The 17,247-nt window shown below is 42.7% G+C and overlaps 3 protein-coding genes across 12 annotated transcripts in view; all 3 read right to left on the bottom strand.

The window, feature by feature from the left end:
* Nucleotides 1-390: 390 nt before the first annotated feature.
* Nucleotides 391-6,903, bottom strand: klhl8 (kelch-like family member 8). 4 transcript variants are annotated; one of them, XM_003965218.3, is made up of 12 exons: nt 6,798-6,903; nt 4,886-5,099; nt 4,489-4,550; nt 4,229-4,394; nt 3,815-4,135; nt 3,532-3,691; nt 3,200-3,343; nt 2,970-3,081; nt 2,714-2,882; nt 2,485-2,644; nt 1,951-2,152; nt 391-1,857 (listed from the first exon to the last, which is right to left on the bottom strand). In XM_003965218.3, the coding sequence occupies exons 2-12, from the start codon at nt 5,075-5,077 to the stop codon at nt 1,734-1,736; spliced, it is 1,812 nt and encodes a 603-aa protein (XP_003965267.1). In that variant the 5' UTR covers nt 5,078-5,099; nt 6,798-6,903; the 3' UTR covers nt 391-1,733. The 4 variants fall into 4 exon arrangements, with proteins under 4 accessions (XP_003965267.1, XP_011602902.1, XP_011602901.1 ...); XM_011604600.2 differs by having other exon boundaries at nt 3,625-3,691; XM_011604599.2 differs by having other exon boundaries at nt 392-1,857; nt 3,505-3,691.
* Nucleotides 6,904-7,773: 870 nt separating this feature from the next.
* Nucleotides 7,774-12,409, bottom strand: sdad1 (SDA1 domain containing 1). Its single transcript, XM_011604598.2, has 22 exons — nt 12,183-12,409; nt 11,966-12,070; nt 11,769-11,867; nt 11,579-11,689; nt 11,400-11,471; nt 11,204-11,304; nt 11,063-11,120; nt 10,915-10,989; nt 10,697-10,798; nt 10,535-10,604; nt 10,345-10,448; nt 10,202-10,259; nt 10,065-10,123; nt 9,905-9,981; nt 9,713-9,810; nt 9,544-9,620; nt 9,329-9,461; nt 9,108-9,205; nt 8,840-9,030; nt 8,676-8,760; nt 8,020-8,181; nt 7,774-7,928 (listed from the first exon to the last, which is right to left on the bottom strand). Exons 1-22 carry the CDS (start codon nt 12,270-12,272, stop codon nt 7,881-7,883), a joined length of 2,073 nt encoding a protein of 690 aa, XP_011602900.1. The 5' UTR covers nt 12,273-12,409; the 3' UTR covers nt 7,774-7,880.
* A 398-nt stretch (nt 12,410-12,807) lies between these two features.
* The window catches only part of ptpn13 (protein tyrosine phosphatase non-receptor type 13), a 28,881-nt gene continuing 24,441 nt past the window's right edge, over nt 12,808-17,247 (bottom strand). For 5 of the 7 annotated variants that reach the window (XM_011604592.2, XM_011604595.2, XM_011604596.2 and 2 more), the window contains 15 exons: nt 16,908-17,118; nt 16,747-16,829; nt 16,603-16,664; nt 16,348-16,503; nt 16,107-16,272; nt 15,940-16,008; nt 15,741-15,835; nt 15,602-15,657; nt 15,438-15,535; nt 15,204-15,352; nt 15,031-15,121; nt 14,613-14,950; nt 14,318-14,533; nt 14,188-14,250; nt 12,808-14,112 (listed from right to left, as the gene is read on the bottom strand). In XM_011604592.2, coding sequence (XP_011602894.2) covers nt 14,035-14,112; nt 14,188-14,250; nt 14,318-14,533; nt 14,613-14,950; nt 15,031-15,121; nt 15,204-15,352; nt 15,438-15,535; nt 15,602-15,657; nt 15,741-15,835; nt 15,940-16,008; nt 16,107-16,272; nt 16,348-16,503; nt 16,603-16,664; nt 16,747-16,829; nt 16,908-17,118 — 1,931 coding nt within the window. In that variant the 3' untranslated portion in view covers nt 12,808-14,034. The remainder of the gene's footprint in view (nt 14,113-14,187; nt 14,251-14,317; nt 14,534-14,612; nt 14,951-15,030; nt 15,122-15,203; nt 15,353-15,437; nt 15,536-15,601; nt 15,658-15,740; nt 15,836-15,939; nt 16,009-16,106; nt 16,273-16,347; nt 16,504-16,602; nt 16,665-16,746; nt 16,830-16,907; nt 17,119-17,247) is intronic. The other 2 variants (XM_011604593.2, XM_011604597.2) reach the window with 1 other exon arrangement.

Below are 17,247 nucleotides of genomic sequence, written 5' to 3'. Positions count from 1 at the left end.
AATAGCCTTACAAATGCGTTTGATATATATATATATACACATATTATATAAGCAAGCCACCTGAGGGAGTGAGAACCAACAACTAGAGTTTAGCTGTTACTCCAGCAGTTACAGCAATCAAGTTATTTTCTGGACTAGAAAAAACTATTTTATGGTTTCATTGTGCACATTTGACACAATGAAACGACAAAGTCCGGAAAAAAGTGTAAAAACAACATGTGTCAGCTCAGCTGTCATTAAAGGTTATAGCATCTGCTACAGTTTAACCTGGTTTAACAAGATGTTACAAAAGGTGTTTTACCTTTAATTGTGACAATTGATGAAGGTAACCCGATTAAACAGACGGGGGTGTGATACACAAAGAAAGAATGTGATATTTGTGACTGAATGAAACAAAACATGTAAAATGTACACATTACTTTATTTTATATCAATAACATGTCCAAACAATGAAAATAAGTAAGCAATCATGATGAAATTACACAAAATACAGCAAAGTTTCCAAAAGATTAAGCATCTGGCTCATTTACTAAGAAAATGTGAAGCAATATTTATATTATATCACCGAGACGATAAACCAGTATTATTACTAGCAAATTGCGGTAATACATTTATTTTTCTGGTATAAACTGAATATATACAATTTTAAACCCTTTCAGCTTCATTTGAAAAACACAACTGTCGAAAATGCTTATCAGGAATAGGCAGGCGTGTTAAATAACAGTTTTCAGACACAGATGACATGAAATTCTCCACAAAAATAATCTCAGACTTCACCTCTATTCTAGGAAAATAGTGCACGGCAATGATTGGAGTAAGAAAGAACAATATCAAAAGTACACCTATGAACCTTATAGAAAATATATGCAACACAAACCTCAGCTCAAACTAACACGCACCTGAAACGTCCGCGATGCCAAATCCTGACAGTCCAGCTATCGACAAGGTCACGCGTTGGATTCGTGCCTGTAAACGACGATCCTTGTCCCCAAAATGATGGGAAATGTAGAAAAACGCAAGGGGATTATCGTATTGCTTTGAAGGGGTCGAGGTTAAGATCGCACGGTTTCGCAGAGGCTTCGCCGCGTGCGTTTGCGTTACATTCCCTCGGACCCGCCGACGTCTCGGCCCTAAAGTGATTGTTCGAACGTTGATTGCGAGTAACTCCTGCAAGTGAATGCAGCAGATGGAAAGCACTAATGACTCTAAAAGCACCGTGAAACTGCTTCGACAGACACGTCCCACACCATCGCGGTCGGATTAATAACGCATTCATCAGCTGTGGTTCAGATTTACAGAAGAAAATGTTTGTTTTTGACTGTTTGATCCAGTATGAATCAGAGACCTTTAAAAAGGTGTCAGACTGGCCAGTAATGGACTCCATCTGCATGCACGCTCCAAGTATTCATATGCAAATGTGGACTCTGAAATTCAGAGCCTGTCTTCCCTTCAGAGAAAGGTCAAAATTACAGCATTCAAACCCAGGAAAATACAGTACAAAACACTACAACACTGATTGCATTAAACACCAGCAGGAGCCCGACAGGCGTCTTGAACGAGACTTTGTCAGATGTACACTTCAAGCCAGTAAATTCTCCCCGGCGTCCATCAGGGTGTGCAAACGGATCATCAGCCCGGAGCTGTTCAGAACCCCCCCCCTTACTGTTCCTGTGCATCGTGCACTGTGCCTGTGTGCAGTGATCATGTGACCTGGCTGTTAAGTGGGCCGGCGGTCACATGCAGTTGGCCACGTTGCTGGAGCCCTGGCCAACGTCCCTGATCTGGCTGATGTGACACGAACAGACGGCCACGCCGGCTCCGGCCCGGCAGTGAGACACCGAGCCCACCAGCTCCCACCTGAGAGCACAAACCAAGATGTCGTTTCAAACGCGCTGCATTTTCTTTCATTCTCAACGACAGAAACAAACCCTTCGTGTGTGGTCGCCTCACCTGTTCATTCGAGGCTCGAAAGCCTCCACTGTGTTCAGGTAGATGTTCCCGTTGTGGCCGCCGACTGCGAAAACTCTACCCATGATGGTCGCGACCCCAACCCCCCCGCGCGGGGTGGTCAGCTCGGACACGTACTCCCAGTGGTGCATTCTTGGGTCAAAGCGCTCTACGGAGCTCAGGGGTGAGTTGTCATCAAATCCGCCTTCGGGATGAGAAACAAAGAAGGCTTAACGGCCAATTTACCTGGACTGGGACGTACCGGCAGCTCATGCCGGGACTATAGTTTAATACGTTATCGTTCAATCAGAAGGAAAAATGCCACAACGGAAGTGTTAATGAATCCTGAGTGACTCTTCAAAATTCAAACTGTGCTATAAAAATCTTATCCTGGCTCTGTGAATCAGTTACTCAGGTGAGTGTGTGGAGGAGCCATGTGACCTGGATGTTTACATGGGATTATTGGCATTGTTTAGCAGTTTACAACCGAATAATGACCCGCCAGCATGAAGTGATGAAGGTTTTCCCTCCTCTCACCCACGACATAGAGGCAACCGTTGAGTTTGCTGACGCCATTGCCTGCCCGCCGCTGCCCCATCTCCCTGACCTCCATCCACTTGTTCAGATGGGGGTTGAAGCGCTCGACGCTGGACAGCGACGCCACGCCGTCGTTGCCCCCCACAGCATACACAAAGTTCTGGAAGAACGAGTTAAGTGAGGAGTAAATACACGAGTCGCCTTTGGATGGTTGGCTCTGCCGGCTTACCCCGAGGGCCACGGATCCCACCCCGCCTCTGGGGGTGTTCATCGGAGCGACGGCGCTCCAGGAGTCGCTTTCGATGTCGTAACGCTCCACGTCGTTAAAGCAGGAGTTGTCATCCAGGCCTCCGATGGCATAGATGGGACCACCCAGAGCAGCCAGAGCTATCCCCCTCCTGAAAAAGCACTTTTCCTTAAAGTTTGATATGACCCCGTATCTGAATCCAGTATCTTAGTCAGAGCTCTCAATGAGCTTTCTGCACCTTTTAGTGTTCATGGAAGCTTTCATCATCCACTTGTTGGTGAGAGGGTCAAACATCTCCATGTTGCCCAAGTGTTCATTTCCATCATGACCCCCAACTGCATAAATCTTACCTGCGTAGAAAGAACATCAAAACAGATTCAAGCAATTCTATGTACAAGTCAGAGTATGGACTTATACATAGTGTCAAACTCCCACTTCCTGTTTGGTTGCAGGGAACATTGCTCTTACCTCCTACAGAGATCACACCCACGTGTCGCCGTCTGCTGTTCATCTCAGGGCCGAAGAACCAGCTGTTCTTGGTGATGGAGTAGCATTCGATGCTGCGAAAGGGGTCGCCAGAACCTCCGCGGCCACCCACACAAAACAAAACCCCTGAAGACGTACAAAGAATCATTATCTCAACATCTGTAGGGTGAAAACCACAAAAACCTGAAGATGTTTGATACATCTTGTATGATATATATATGAGATGCATGATATCATGTCATAGTATCTGTGGGTATATGTTGTGAATGTCACCATAAAGGCGCCACCTGCTGTCTGTTTACGGGGGATCGTACGAGCGGAGTACTCAAAGTCCTGCACCACTTTGTTGCTGAGGTGCAGGTGGTAATTCCTGGCTTCATCCATGAGGTCGCGACAACTCAGGCTACCTTTGATCATCTCGTCCTTGGCCACCGTTCCAGTGAGAAACTCCACGGGGAGCAGAGGGAGGCGCACCTGAGGATGAGAGGGGGCTAAAGCTCTTTAGGAGCACGATCGAGATACAACTGACCTCACTGGAGGTCTGAAAATGCAAAACTAACAGAAAAGCAAGCTCAAAATGGAAATGGACGGACTAACCTGAGACATGATCTGGTCCAGCCAGGGTTCGTGGTGCTGGGGGTTCGCTTTCAGCCACTTCACTGCCGCGTTATACACCTGCGTCTCCGAGTGGATGTTGAGCTCACTGGAGGACAATAATGTCCGCAGGTGCTGGGGTGACACGCACGTGAAGTCCTCACATTCCACCACCTCTGTGAAGTGCTCGCAGGCGTAGCGGTCGGCCATGTCCATCAGGTCCACCCGGTTGTGGCTCTCAGCGAAAGTACGAACCGCCAGGCAGTTGGTGGGGTGAAAGTGGGCTTTCATGTACTCACAGCAGGCTCTCGCCACCAGCTCCACCTGGAACAGTCACGGAGAAACCAAGAACGATAATGAAGAGGAGAAAAGCCAGGCATTTGGCCTGCTGGCCGTCATAATCCGAGTTGGTTTCACCTGCAGGATACAGGCAGCGTACAGCAGCGGCTGCACATTGTCCACAGTCAAAATGAGCTTGGAGGAGTAGGCAAACTGCACCAGGTCCTGGATGGCATCACCATCAAAGTCCTTGATCACAATTAGTTCCTGCTTTGCCTCAGACATCTCTGACAGGAACATCGCCCTGAGGAAAACATGGCCAACATCACAGTTCGGTCCTATCGACACATAAATACTCTAGAAGCCCCAACTAAACATAAAAGTTTAAAGTTCCTTACCGAAAGTAAGGGATGACACAAGCCAGCACTAGCTTGTGACATGGTATCAGCCTGCTGCCAACCTAAAAAAGGGAAATAACAAGATGTATGTTTAGAGCGATATTGTTCTAGAGTAATAACAAGCTAAATGCCTCGGCCACATTCAGCCAACAATATCAGGGATTAACACGAACATCCTAATTAGTTTCCACCTTTGCCACGTATGTGTTTGCAGGTTAGTCTCTATTAGAGTTTTGGTAGCCTGCTGGAGGGGCAGACATGAATAATATTTGGATAATTCTCTCTACGGCCCTCTTTAATATCCAGGACACCAAACATTTAGAGAGTGTGATGATCAAACAAAGCACTCTTCTCAAACTTTAGAATATTTTGCTGACTGCAAAGACAAGTGGCCTACTTTCAGCGTAACATCGCAGAGCTCTCCCACTTCATAGAAATGCCTGAGGGAGTTATGGAAGTCTTTCCAAGCCTCACGAGCCTCAAAGATGAAGGATCCATCGGGCTCGTATTCAGCCTTTGACGCCCTGTTTCCAATTCGCTTCTCTTTGGACTTCGGCTGCTTCTCTGGCACCACGTCCCCCGGTGCCATCGTCAGCTACAGACAATAACACCTACAGACGGAGTTCAAATCAAGAGTTACAGATTTATTTTCTCAATTCAACATTGCTGGGTTCATTATTGATCATCGTGTTAAAGAATTTGAGCTAGTTTTCTCTTTGCTAATGCAGCGGCAGATAAAACCAGAAAAAAAAGAACAAGTCAGAGCTCAGTAGAAAGAACAGTGAAAGGAACAGAAAAGTGAAATTAAAGCTGGTGAGGGGAGGCAGCACCTGCCAGCTGAGCACGGTCGGCTCTCCAGCATTAGTTCCTCTTTATCTTTAGTTCCAATTGAAGCCAAACGTGAAACAAATGAACGCAGCACAAACGTAATATAGCAGCAGCAAAACAACAGGAATGTCCTACCTAATAGAGCCGAATCTGATGAAGACTCCTCACGGTTATGTGACAAAAATACTGAGAGCAGCCTGTCAGAGGGCCACGCTCCTCCCACGCCCTACAAATGATGCACTGTCTCCCTTTAAAGCCGAGTCTCTGGCAGCGGAACAGATTTGAGCTCGCAGCCCTTCATCATTAGTCCTCTCAGCTATAAGATCAGAGACATCAAGTCCCATCCTACGCAGTGGTAATCAAAGGCGCTCACCACTGCTTCTACTCCTACTTGGTACCAACATGAAGGACTCCAGCAGCTGTCAGAACACTTTTATTGCCTCGAGATGAAACATTACGATGCTGTATTATTTAGCAGAGGCCCAATCAATAATTTAACACCAGACATTTTCTGGTGTGCACCTTTGGATGAGGAAAAAAACCCCATACATCTACCATAAGAAACAAGACCCACTATAAAACTAGAATATAATAGCAGGAACACAGCACCTGAAGATGCGAGCGCACGTGCAAAAGTATAAGATTCTACTGATATAAATAACCTAAATGTCTATGAGGACCGTGTTGTGGTGATCCAGTGAAATGTTGATATTCTGCAATTGCATTGTTGGTCTTTTCAAAGGAGAAAACAAAGGCACAAAAAATATTCAATACAAATCTGGATACTGTCGTCGTGCACTCAGCTCTTTCCCAACCTTCTGTAAAGTAATTCTATTTATTAAATTAGATAAGGCGGCTTTCACACCAAATTTAACCAAAGCAAAAAAGTATGCAGGCTACTACTTCATGCAAAGCCTCAATATACACAAAATAATGCGTGTGCAAACATGTAAACATAGTAGCCACAACGAAGAGATGGACAGGCAGCATATTAGATACAGCAGTATCAACGTCGTCAGTAACTTAGATGTGAGTTAAGAGATCATAACAGATGATAATTAAAAAAAACAAAAACAAAACAGCTTTAACTGTGGATATGGATGGAAATAACATCAAACACAGTCGACACTTTAGAAGGTCGATGTTGGGGGGTGTCAGGAAAGCTAGCAAACATTTCCACAAGTTACAGGTCGTATTTCTAAATGTAAAGCACAAGATGTCTTTTAAATAACATATAATGTAACTACACGAAAGAGTAAACCACTGTAGTCTGCAAACGCAGTAATGCTGGCTGTTCTTTTAGGTTTATGCAATGACAACAATTAGCAGAGAGCCTAGCCATCGTGCGGAAGCAACCGCTAACTGTCAAGGAGAGGTGATTTAACGACTTATTTCGTCAAAATTTGCTACACAAATCGATACACAATGCTACGGCGCGCTAGTAAATTACTGCATAAATTTCTGTGTTTTTTTTTTCATACCTCATGTCGCAGGAACAATTAAAATGCCGGCTTCATTGAGCAGAATATTTGGATTTAGCACGTTTGTTGTGACTTCGGGTGCTTCATGGGTATTGTAGTTTTATAGGCTATCGCACGTCGGCCAACCCCCCAAACATAAGTGATATTTAAAAATACGTTCAGCGTTGTAGCATTTCAGAACAATGTCGATTCATCTTTAAATTTAATTATTCTAAAATACATACATCAAAATCCACAGAAATAGGTTAAGTAAATAAGATGCTGTGTGTCAGGCATGTAAACATGCAATTTTGGAAACTGACAGTATATCTTGTGCTGTATCATTATTATATTTTATATTTTGCTCCAAACAATGACACTTTCAAAAAACAAAAGCACTAAACTGTAAAGCAATGTGCTGTGTCAGGAGATGTGATGTGTTGGACTGTTTAACTACTGGTCCATTAAGTCTCATCCGAATAACACAATAACACCATATTGGATTTATTCTACTGTTATTTGTATCTGCATTAACATCTACACAAATATTGAAATCTATTAGGGTATATTTCTAAAACAATTATACAATGTTTATTTGTTTTCTGGGATGGATATCCAAGATAATTTTCTGTGTCAACTGGACTGTATTTCTTCTCTTTGAAGACGTTTCACCTTCTTTCCAGAAGGCTTCTTCAGTTCTGAACTTGCTGGGGACAGAGCTTGAAAATATATAGCCCCTGTGGCATGCTAATGATCTGGGTGGTCACCTGAGAGTCTTTCACCTTTGTTTCAGTTACTGTTTCAGTAACTACTGAAACTAGGTGAACGACCCTGCCAACGACTCTCTGGTGAAGGCGAAACATCTTCAAAAGAGAAGAAAAACAGTCCAGTTGGCACAGAACACAGAATCTACACAGATATGGGATGGTTAGTTCCTCTGAATCCATGGGTTTTACATATGGTTTTAGATTAAAAGATTAAAACATAACTAGACAAGTTTAGACATTGATCATGTTTATTTTTAAGGAGTAGAAATGTACTGTCACATTTCAGAGATGTACATTACTGATGGACAAATAAAAAGAAGTGGCACGTCCGTGTGTTTTATCTGTGCTGCTTCCTCTTTTTCAGGAGTGCATTCCGTAGGGCAATCTGAATAAAGAACAAAAAATAATCATATATATGATATAAACTTATGTTTAAAAAAGAAAACGCCACCCTGTTTTTAAGAGGTGCAGCTTACCTGTTTGTCTCTGAAGGAGCGTTTGCCTTTTGTTCTGACGTTCTGACTCTGCCTCATCATCATGAAGTTCTTCGTCCTCCTCTTCTCCTTGTTGCTGGTGCTGGCGTGAGGGTTCAGTTTGGTTCGCTTCTTCACAAATTCCTTCCGGTCGCTCCGTCCCGCCTAGAACAATCACAATCAAATGACATTAAACCAGTCTGGCTCCGACAGATCAAGAGGTCATCGCAAATAGAAAAAATAACAACTTGCTTAGAGAAGAACGGAAATAACTCGTCCTTATTGCTACTTTCCCTTAACTCTTCCATTCTTCAGTCGAACATTTCCACTGTCCCCGTGTTCTTTGTTTGCCTGGGTGACGTAAGCGTGTTTGAAGCGCCATGCTTTCAGCTTTACAATTAAATCTAAGCGATTACTCGAGGCAGAGGAAATTCCTCGTTTATTTGTTGGTACCCGAATTACTTTCAGCATTTCAGCCCTAGAAATCAAAGTTTAAACCTTCCAAGTTAGAGCTGACACAGATGCGAGGATACCTCACGGACATGTTTGCAAGCATTATTAATAATGCACCGACTGAAACGGTGCACCCGATTATTGAGCCCTTCGTGTTTTACGGACTGGACACGTGCTTCCACGTGTAAAAGGGACAGAGCTCTCACCATCGCTGTCGCCAGACGGGTTTCTTTATCTGCTTTTGGTTTCTTATGCAGTTTCTCAATGTCCCTTAAGGTCAGCAGCTCCCCTCTGTGAGAATAAAAAAACAAATCTTAGATTTTTAGACCATCCTTAGACCAAATTTTGGTTTGTCCACAGCTTTGCTAACCTGCTGTCATCCTCGTTGTCCATGTCCACCATCTTCCTCTTCTGGCCCTTCCCCGCTGCAGCGTCGACCTCCTTGGCTATCTGCGCCAGGCGGATCTTCTTGAAGTCGTCTTGCGTGAGGAGCCTGCTGCCGCTGACCGCTGCCGCTTTAGCTTTCCTTTCCTCGATGGGAATGCTCTGAAGCTTCTCCGCCTGACAGGAATTCAGGGAACCAATAGCTCAAAGCAACACAACAGCAAGAGGGAAATGCTCTGATCCTCAAGACTCACCACTTCTCCTGTGTCCTCATCAGAGGAGTGATGGATATCCACCCATTCTCCGTCATCCTCCTCCTCCTCGTCTTCATCACTAACGCTCTCCCAGCCATCTGGTGGACATTATCAAGAACTTTAGCTTTGTTATCGATCATAGAACAGAAGAATTTGTGAATTTGTTGCCTTAAACTGAACACTGTGATATCAAGCTGGATTCTAGATCGTTTGCTGCTCACCTTCACCGGCCTCTTCCTCATCTTTATGTTCCCCTTCCACCTCCAGGACTTCAGCTCCAGGAATGTAATCTTTAGCTTCCAGCTCTCCATAATCTTTGATCTTGGCCTCTTTGGACGCCTCTGTGGGTCTCCCCTAGACAAAAAGCACAAGACGTCCACTAATGTCACCATTAAAAGTACAGCAGGCCATCCGGACTCAGCTCAGCGCTGCTCACCCTGTCCTTCTTATGCAACATCTGGGGATTAAGACTCCGAAACAGCTGGATCAAACCTCTGGCAGACATCATCACATCTGAGGGTGACAGTGCACAAAACGCATAATTTCACCTGAAGATTTTAACATATGTCTTAGAAGTGATGACATAAAGCCAGACTGTCACTCACTCTTGTCTTTGTGGGTCTTATACTGGGCCAGATCCTGCAGCAAGTCTTCGTTGATGGCGAGCGGGCAGCGTCCTGCGACCTCCTTGATGGCATTGATCCTTGAGGACAAGAAGGCTTTTAAAAGTCATCACTGACATCATGCCAGTGATTGATTGATTTTTCTTTTCTGGAAAAAGAAAAGCTGCTTCTTACCCCACAGTCATGACCTCTCCAGAGTTTCTGTCTGTCACAAAGTTGTTGGCGATGGTCATGATGACAGGTTCAATGATCTGCAGAGTGGAAGAAACACAGGAACGCGGTTATGAAGGTGAAGCTCTGCCCCATATAATGTTTGCAGATGTTAAGACGTTACATCTGGTGGGACGAGCTGGTGGGAAGACTGAGCGGCACACAGGAGAATCTTTGTCACCTCTTAAAAAAATTAAAAAAATCAGTTTAGTCTTATCAGCCGAGGGAAAACAGGGTTTTGATTGCTGAATCATTTTTTACCTCTTTGGTGGGGCTGTAAAAACCTCTGGAGGAAGGGATAAAAATTAAAGAGGAAGAGCTGGAAATAGAAAGAAAAATGATTCACATTTAAAGGATTCCTTACTGAAACATAACAGATTAATATATTCCATTTTCTTTCATACCTCATGGATTCCAACCAGTCTGGAAATCAGCTCCATCAACATGATCTTCACCTCAAAGCGCTCTTTAGAGTCCTCCAACTGTTTTAACAGTTTTTCTGCAAAATCTATACAAAAAAAGATTATTTATCTTTTAGCATTCGTAAAACTGTGAGAAGAAAAATAATGCTTGAATAATTCTCTGTTGGCTAACCTTGAGGGTCATGAATGAGGTGAATGGCTGAGAAGTTGAACACTTCTGGTTTCTTCTTTTTCTTGTGTTTCTGTCCAACAAGATTTACAACAACACTCAATTCAATGAAACACAAATGAAACATTAGGAGCTGTGCGTCTGCACAAGTAACACTAGAGGTACCACAAGGACTTTCATGGCCTTTTCCAGCTTCTTCTTGTTTTTGCTGGTTTTCTTGCCGGTGGAGTATCTGACCTTTAGGTCTCGAGCTGTTGGGCCCTCTGCCTGTATGAAGCAATGCAACCAATTTTAACCACATTTCTATATCTAAATTATTTTCCGTACAAGCTAAGACCAACTCAAACATCTTTTGTCAAACCCCTTTCTTATTTGTCACTTGCCTCTGAATCTGAATCACTGTCATTCTTCTCCTCTTCATCTTTGCCCAGAAAGAACTGAAGAGCTGCAACGAGGATCTAAACAGGACCAAAGGAAGGTGTCTCATATATATTCTTTTTAGTAAGAGAAGCATTCCAGTAGAAGACTTACCTTTGTCACTTTGGAGAAACACGCTGTGGTTATGACATTGACGGTTTTGGCATCATTCCTGTGACGGAAAGAACAAAAAAAGGGAATAACAGAAAACAAGAACTTCTATGTAATGATGTCCAGCTTGGAACTTAAACCCACCATATGTTTCTTCTATAAAGTTCCACCATTACATCTAAAGAGATCTTTGCTGCTGTGGCATTGCTGTCCCTCAGCATGGTGTACATGAAGTTTTGTAACATCTGAAACACACAACAGTAAAACAGATGACACATGAAGGTGCTTTCCCAGGCAGCCTTTAAAACTGTTGAAGGAAACCTCAAAAATGAATACACACCGTGTTCATTTTGTTGTTTTTGTGTTTAGCATTGATGTTTTTGATATCTGATACAATGTGGGTGTACAGCGTCTGTGGAGAGGAAGACTGTTGTTTAGGATGGCAACAATGGAACCTACATGCCTAAACACACAAAGCAATGTTACCAATGTTTCATATATTTCTTCACATGCATTTACCTTCCTGAGAAGTTTGTCATGACATCTGAGAAGTTCAAAGAAGAGCTCCAGGAGTCTGGTGGGGTCGATGAGATCTTTATTCCTCAGAAGAATGAGAGCTTTGCAGAAGGTCTGTCAAGGAGAGGAAGCATTCTTATAATGTTTAATTATATTATTGTGTTTAGATAAAAAGCTGCGTTGATCTTCTCACCATTCTTAATTCTGGATCCAACAAAGTGTGGTGACCCAGTAATAACTCAGACAGCTCTTGTGGAAAGGTAGACAGTTGCTGCACGTAACAATGGCTAATCTAGATCAGGAGAAGCACTTTTATTCAACACAGCACGATACACACGGAAGATGACAACGGCTGAGCAGAAATACACACATCACTAAATCCTAACATACCTGTGCAAGAAACATGACCAGATCCGCCAGCTCCTTGTTCGGTTTATTAGGTTGAAGTTTGAAAATCTGTACATTGGACTGGTAATGTCGGTGCTGTTGTAGAAACTGTTGAAAACATAATTACGAACACAGTAATGCAGTGACCGTTCACCAAAGCTGAAAGCATTGCAAACCATGTTTATTATCCCGAAAGCATAGAAAAGTTAACAACACTTACCTCATCCACATAAGACTGTGGATCTCGTTTAATGAGATTCTGCAGTTGTGGCAAATTACTCGGTAATTTGTTATTCTGTCTTCCCGACATGATGTTATACGATTACAAGAGTATGATAGAGAAAAGCGATGGAAAAATAAAAGAAATAATCAGAACAGCGTGGCAGAGACGTAGGCTGCCATTTAACCTCAATTCCACATACGTCATTTCTTGTGCGGGCTACGTCACGTCCGCTTCGGTAAATGTCAATAAAGTTGCGGCTTTTGAGGCGTCCTAATGTGTTTGATTATATTTTAGACCAATTATAGTGAAATTGTTTGTTTTAGGACTTTAATGCTATTTTTCTGCCATCCAACTGTTAAGATTATTTAATTCTTTCATTAGAAAATCAGGACAAACTTCTGTTTGTTGTAATTTGCATTGGAAAATCAGGACTTGGCGAACATACAAAACAATACTCACTTCTCTTTATTGTATTTTGCATTGGCTTTCTCTTTAAGCCATTGAATTTTACCATTAAGTCCACTACTTTTAAAGTATCTACGCGTGTACAAGAATTACCTTTCGACGAACCTCAAGATTTTATCTTGAGGTTTCATAATGTCCAGAAAAACAGGCTTCCAAACACATTGGCCAATGTAAGCTTTATTTTGTTAAAATAGGCAACAATTCAGCGACGAGATCACCAGTTATTTAAATTTTGGAGCTATGATCGCGTTTTCATATGGATTTTTTGTTTTTGACCATAGTGAGAGATTTTGGCACCACATGGTGGTGAAACAGGTATAAAACATCACATCTGTCAACACCTACTGCAGAGCAGTGCTATTTCAGGAATATCTACAGTGAAGAGAATTACACAAGTACATGTAAAAAGCAATAGCCAGAGAATGCATGCTTCCAAAGGCTTCCATGTTTTGATTTTGTGTAGATATCAACATTCTATAATCAGGTTTGAGGCTCATTTGTGATTTTCTGCATCGCCGCACACGAGCTGCTTAAATGCTGACACCCGCAAAATGCAAAATCTTTAAGTCGAAAGATGGAATGGTGCCTGTCCTGAAAGCCATAGCACAAATTCAAGCCTAGAAGCTTCATTATTGCAATACTGGGCATGAAAGTACTACATGACTTAATTCTAGAGCCATCAGTCATTATACAGATGCACAAGATGCCAGTTTCCATCTTTGAACTTTAAGTTGTTTTGTAAGCCAGCAAGCAAAGAAGTGTTATTACATATGTGTCATAAAGACCTTTTTATACTTGCAAATGCTAACAAAAAGACTGTAGAGAATTGTATATTAAAAGGTGATACAAAAAAAATTCAAGGGAATATTTCTGGTTTTCATAACAAATGAAACCTTAAAATGTATCCAGTTTAATTTTTAAGAGATGAATATATACAGTGGTGATTTTATCATTTACCATCAAGCATCAAAAATTACTGTATAACAGGTTAACAAAGCAAATACTGACATAGTATTCTGTCAAGGCATGTTCCAGCATCAAAACACGATTAAAAATACACAAGTACAAATCTGTTCCACATAAAATTTAAAAAAACAACAACAATCGGTTGATCACTTTCATAATTATTAAGTGGTCTCTCATAGGTGACAACACATACAATCAGCAGTTCTCTTAAATGCAGTAAAATGGAGCAGCAGCAGCAGCAGCCAAAGAGGGAAAGGACTCAAGAAGCAAAACATAAAAATATAAACTTCTTTACTTACAAGAGGACATTATAGGAAATTTAAAACATGGAGTGTAATTTGTCAACTTTTGCCCATGTCAGCTCTGTATTTGTAACGCTTTTGTGCTTCCAAGTGATGGAAGTGTGATGGTAGTGTGATTATCCTGAGATGTTTTCCTCTGCTTGAAGGCATCTGAGGACATAGAGGATCACTTGATAGCAGAAAATATACTGGTCCTGAAAGGAAAATAAAACCCAGAGGATCAGAATCAACACAATAAAGCAGTACACTTGCCTGAAATGAAAACCCACCTCTGTCTGAACCATCCCATGCCTCTGAAGTCTCATGTTCCTCACAACATCTGAAATATCAAACTACATGGAAATGGTTATTAGACCGGTCGGTATGAAAACAATCATCTTTATTACGTTGCCCACTTACATCGGCGTCTTTACTGATGAGGCCCAGGACCGTGTCTATGCAGATGAGGGTTCCCGAGCGACCGATGCCTGCACTGCAATGGGTAATAATGGGCCCCGATCGGTGGATGTGCCTCATGTAGGAGATAAATGTGAGCAGGTGCTCAGGCTGGGTGGGTGTTCCGTGGTCTGGCCACCCCGTGTAGTTCAGATGAGTTACAAGTTGGGATTCACTAGTCTGAGGAAGTAGAGGTTGTAGATACTGTCATTAAAAGTCAGCGATCATAAGAACACATGAAAACAGTCCGGGAACCAACCTGGATGTCTTTGACCTCGATTAGGCGGATGCCAAAGTTGTCTAAATACTGGTCTTTAATCAGCGTGATCTGTAACCTGTCGTCCACCATCTCTGCCGTCATCGGAGTGTCTGGCCAGTACCGCTGACACTTGACTTTACCCCCCTCCACTTCTCGGGTCATCATGGCGATCACGTTGGACTTCTGCTCCAGAACCATTTGCCAAAAGTCAGACAGAGTGGTGGGTAGGGGACCCTGGCAGGCGATGTACATATAGTCCTCATCCTTGACTGGCATCTTGATGAAGTTGGCGTTGATATAGCCGCCGTCTTTGCCCAGCAAAACACGAGTGGTGTCAACTAAAAAAAATTTTTTTAGGTTCAGAGACATTTATTGAGGCTTACAGAATATGGTCACAGCTGACGTTGACTCAACTTACATGGGACAACATTCTTGTAGCGGTTCTTCTTCTTGTTTTCTTTAGTCTGAGCTATTAAACAGTCATCCAGAGGCTCCAGATTCTGAAGGTTCTGCCAGAAACAGGAAAAACAGATGATGGTAAAATGCAGAGTAAACAGCTGACAGGTTCTGCAGGTTGAATGCAATTCTTACATCAAACTCCTGAAGTGGGACCTTCTGCTCGAGAAGCCCTCTCATCATGCGGACCACTGAGTTGAGCTTTGCTCCTATGTACTGACCATCAGGGACCACTTTGATGAGGGGCAGACAGGTGAGCTCCTCCTCTGTAATGATTGGTCCATCTAGAAGAATTGAAGGAATCCAACCATGTCTATGCTGCATCGCATTTGGACTCTGAGTAATACAACGGCTGTAGGTGAGTCTCACCATCTCTGGATTTGTCCAGGTTTTCGATAGGCAGCTCATCGCTCCCCCATGTGATTTCATCTTCCTCTGGCTGCCCTGCACTCATCTGCAGATAGCTGCTGATTTCAAGAAATAAACTGTGAGCTGAGAAGACGATGAAAGAAATGAAAACAAGAAAATCTTACTTTTCATTCCTGGGATCGTCCACGCTCTCCTCCTGCCATTCAGCTTTCCGTGAACTCTGTTATTGGAGAGTCATGAAAAAAAAATCTCAATATTGCTCACATATGTTTGATTACGTCTGAAGTAAGAGCTGAATTGTACCTCTGGAGAGTCTTCAGGTAATGAAGAGCCATCACAGTCCGTGTCCTCAGACAGCTCCGTCTCTCTCTCCTGTTCAAGTGGACCCTCATCATAGTCTGTTGAACAAGTAAACCGAGTGATTTTTTTTACATTCATATTTGGATTTACAGATGTTATTAGATAAAAACATCAGCACCCTCTACAGGGGGTAGAGCACTACCTATTGGTGGTATTGGGGGAAGGCTGCCAGATTTAATCTCAATCTTTGCTCCACTGTCCTCACTCAAGTCTGAAGGTAGGTGAAAAATGTGTCATTAGGCATTTGTTCATCTTTATGAAGAAAGAAACTTCTCATTTGAATGGTGTCTTTGAGGTCTCTAAGTGTACCTGTGTTTCCGTTGCACCCGTCAGCGTTCATAGGCAGATAGGCCAGGTATGTGTTTGGGTTCTGGTCTGATGGTCTGGACACTACAAGATGAACCAAACCTCTTGTTTTGCGGATGGTGGTGACAGCTTTGGTGTGAGACACACCTGTCATTACTTCATCATTGACCTGTTAAAAAAAGTTAATTGAAAGTGTGAGAAGTGAACTACTCAGCAGTGAATTGTTAAGAAAAAGCAGTCTCACTTTCAGCAGCCTGTCTCCGACTTGCAGTTTGTTCGAGGTTTCTGCTATCCCTCCAGGTGTGATGGACTTAACAAATATCCCCCTTTCTCCTCCTATTACAGAGAAACCCAGGCCTCCAGAGGGTGGCTTCTCCAGATCAACTGTTACAATTTCCTCCTGAATAATAAAATGGATCAATTTTCTTCAATGCAAGATCACTATTAAAAAGATGCATGAATGTGTTCATTCTCCTCTAATCACTTAACAATGAGTTACCTCCAGGGGACACAGTGCTGCCAGGCTCTCTGTATCTGATTGATCCTCTCCTTTAAGAAACCCTTACACAGAAAGCAAAATTGGAATTAAAGCAACAATGAATGAATGAATAAATAGGTGTCAATATGAAGGTGTAAAATATACCATTCACACTCGGTGAAATTTTGGGACTTATGTCGTTAACCACGGAGTCACTTTTCTGTGCAGGAAAAACTGGTTGTCCGTCCCTATAAATGAAAAAAATTGTTTTTATAATTAAATCTTTAAAAAAAAGACACAGAATTCATTTTTGTTATTATTCCCACCTGGTAGCCTTCAGAAAGAGGTTGTCAAAGGTCAGATCCAACAGTCTATTGCTCTCACTGAGAGTCAGGTCCTGGGTGGGAGCACCGTTAATGTAGTGGATCAGATCAAGTGGTTTCAGACTGCCCTCCTCAAATGCTGCTGAACCGGGCAGGATGTCTTTCACAAACAGGACACCGTAAATACTGTCACTGCCGCCGTCAAGCACCAAACCTGGTGACAGAACAGGAGGGAATTACGGTAACTTGATTTGACTTGAATTAGCTGGAAAGAACAAATGAAAAGCTTTTTTGGCCTGTTATTAGAGGAAGAACCCTGGATGAGCCTTGTTATGTGGCTCAG

Source organism: Takifugu rubripes, chromosome 6, assembly GCF_901000725.2.
Source record: "Takifugu rubripes chromosome 6, fTakRub1.2, whole genome shotgun sequence".
NCBI lineage: Eukaryota > Metazoa > Chordata > Actinopteri > Tetraodontiformes > Tetraodontidae > Takifugu > Takifugu rubripes.
The sequence above is the reverse complement of the archived record's forward strand: the minus strand, read 5'-3'. Positions and strand labels throughout refer to the sequence as shown.

Bases quoted from the DNA above. Each gene is read 5' to 3' on its own strand.
- klhl8 (XM_011604599.2), bottom strand. From the start codon at position 5,077: ATGGCACCGGGGGACGTGGTGCCAGAGAAGCAGCCGAAGTCCAAAGAG. The intron at 4,395-4,488 runs GTAAGGAACTTT...TGTTTTCCTCAG, and splicing joins TGTGTCATCCCTTACTTTCG to GGCGATGTTCCTGTCAGAGA. The intron at 3,082-3,199 runs GTAAGAGCAATG...CTTTCTACGCAG, and splicing joins GGGTGTGATCTCTGTAGGAG to GTAAGATTTATGCAGTTGGG.
- sdad1 (XM_011604598.2), bottom strand. From the start codon at position 12,272: ATGTCGGGAAGACAGAATAACAAATTACCGAGTAATTTGCCACAACTG. The intron at 10,260-10,344 runs GTATGAAAGAAA...TTCTATTTCCAG, and splicing joins GACTGGTTGGAATCCATGAG to CTCTTCCTCTTTAATTTTTA. The intron at 8,182-8,675 runs GTGAGAGCTCTG...TGATTGTTCTAG, and splicing joins CCCGTCTGGCGACAGCGATG to GCGGGACGGAGCGACCGGAA.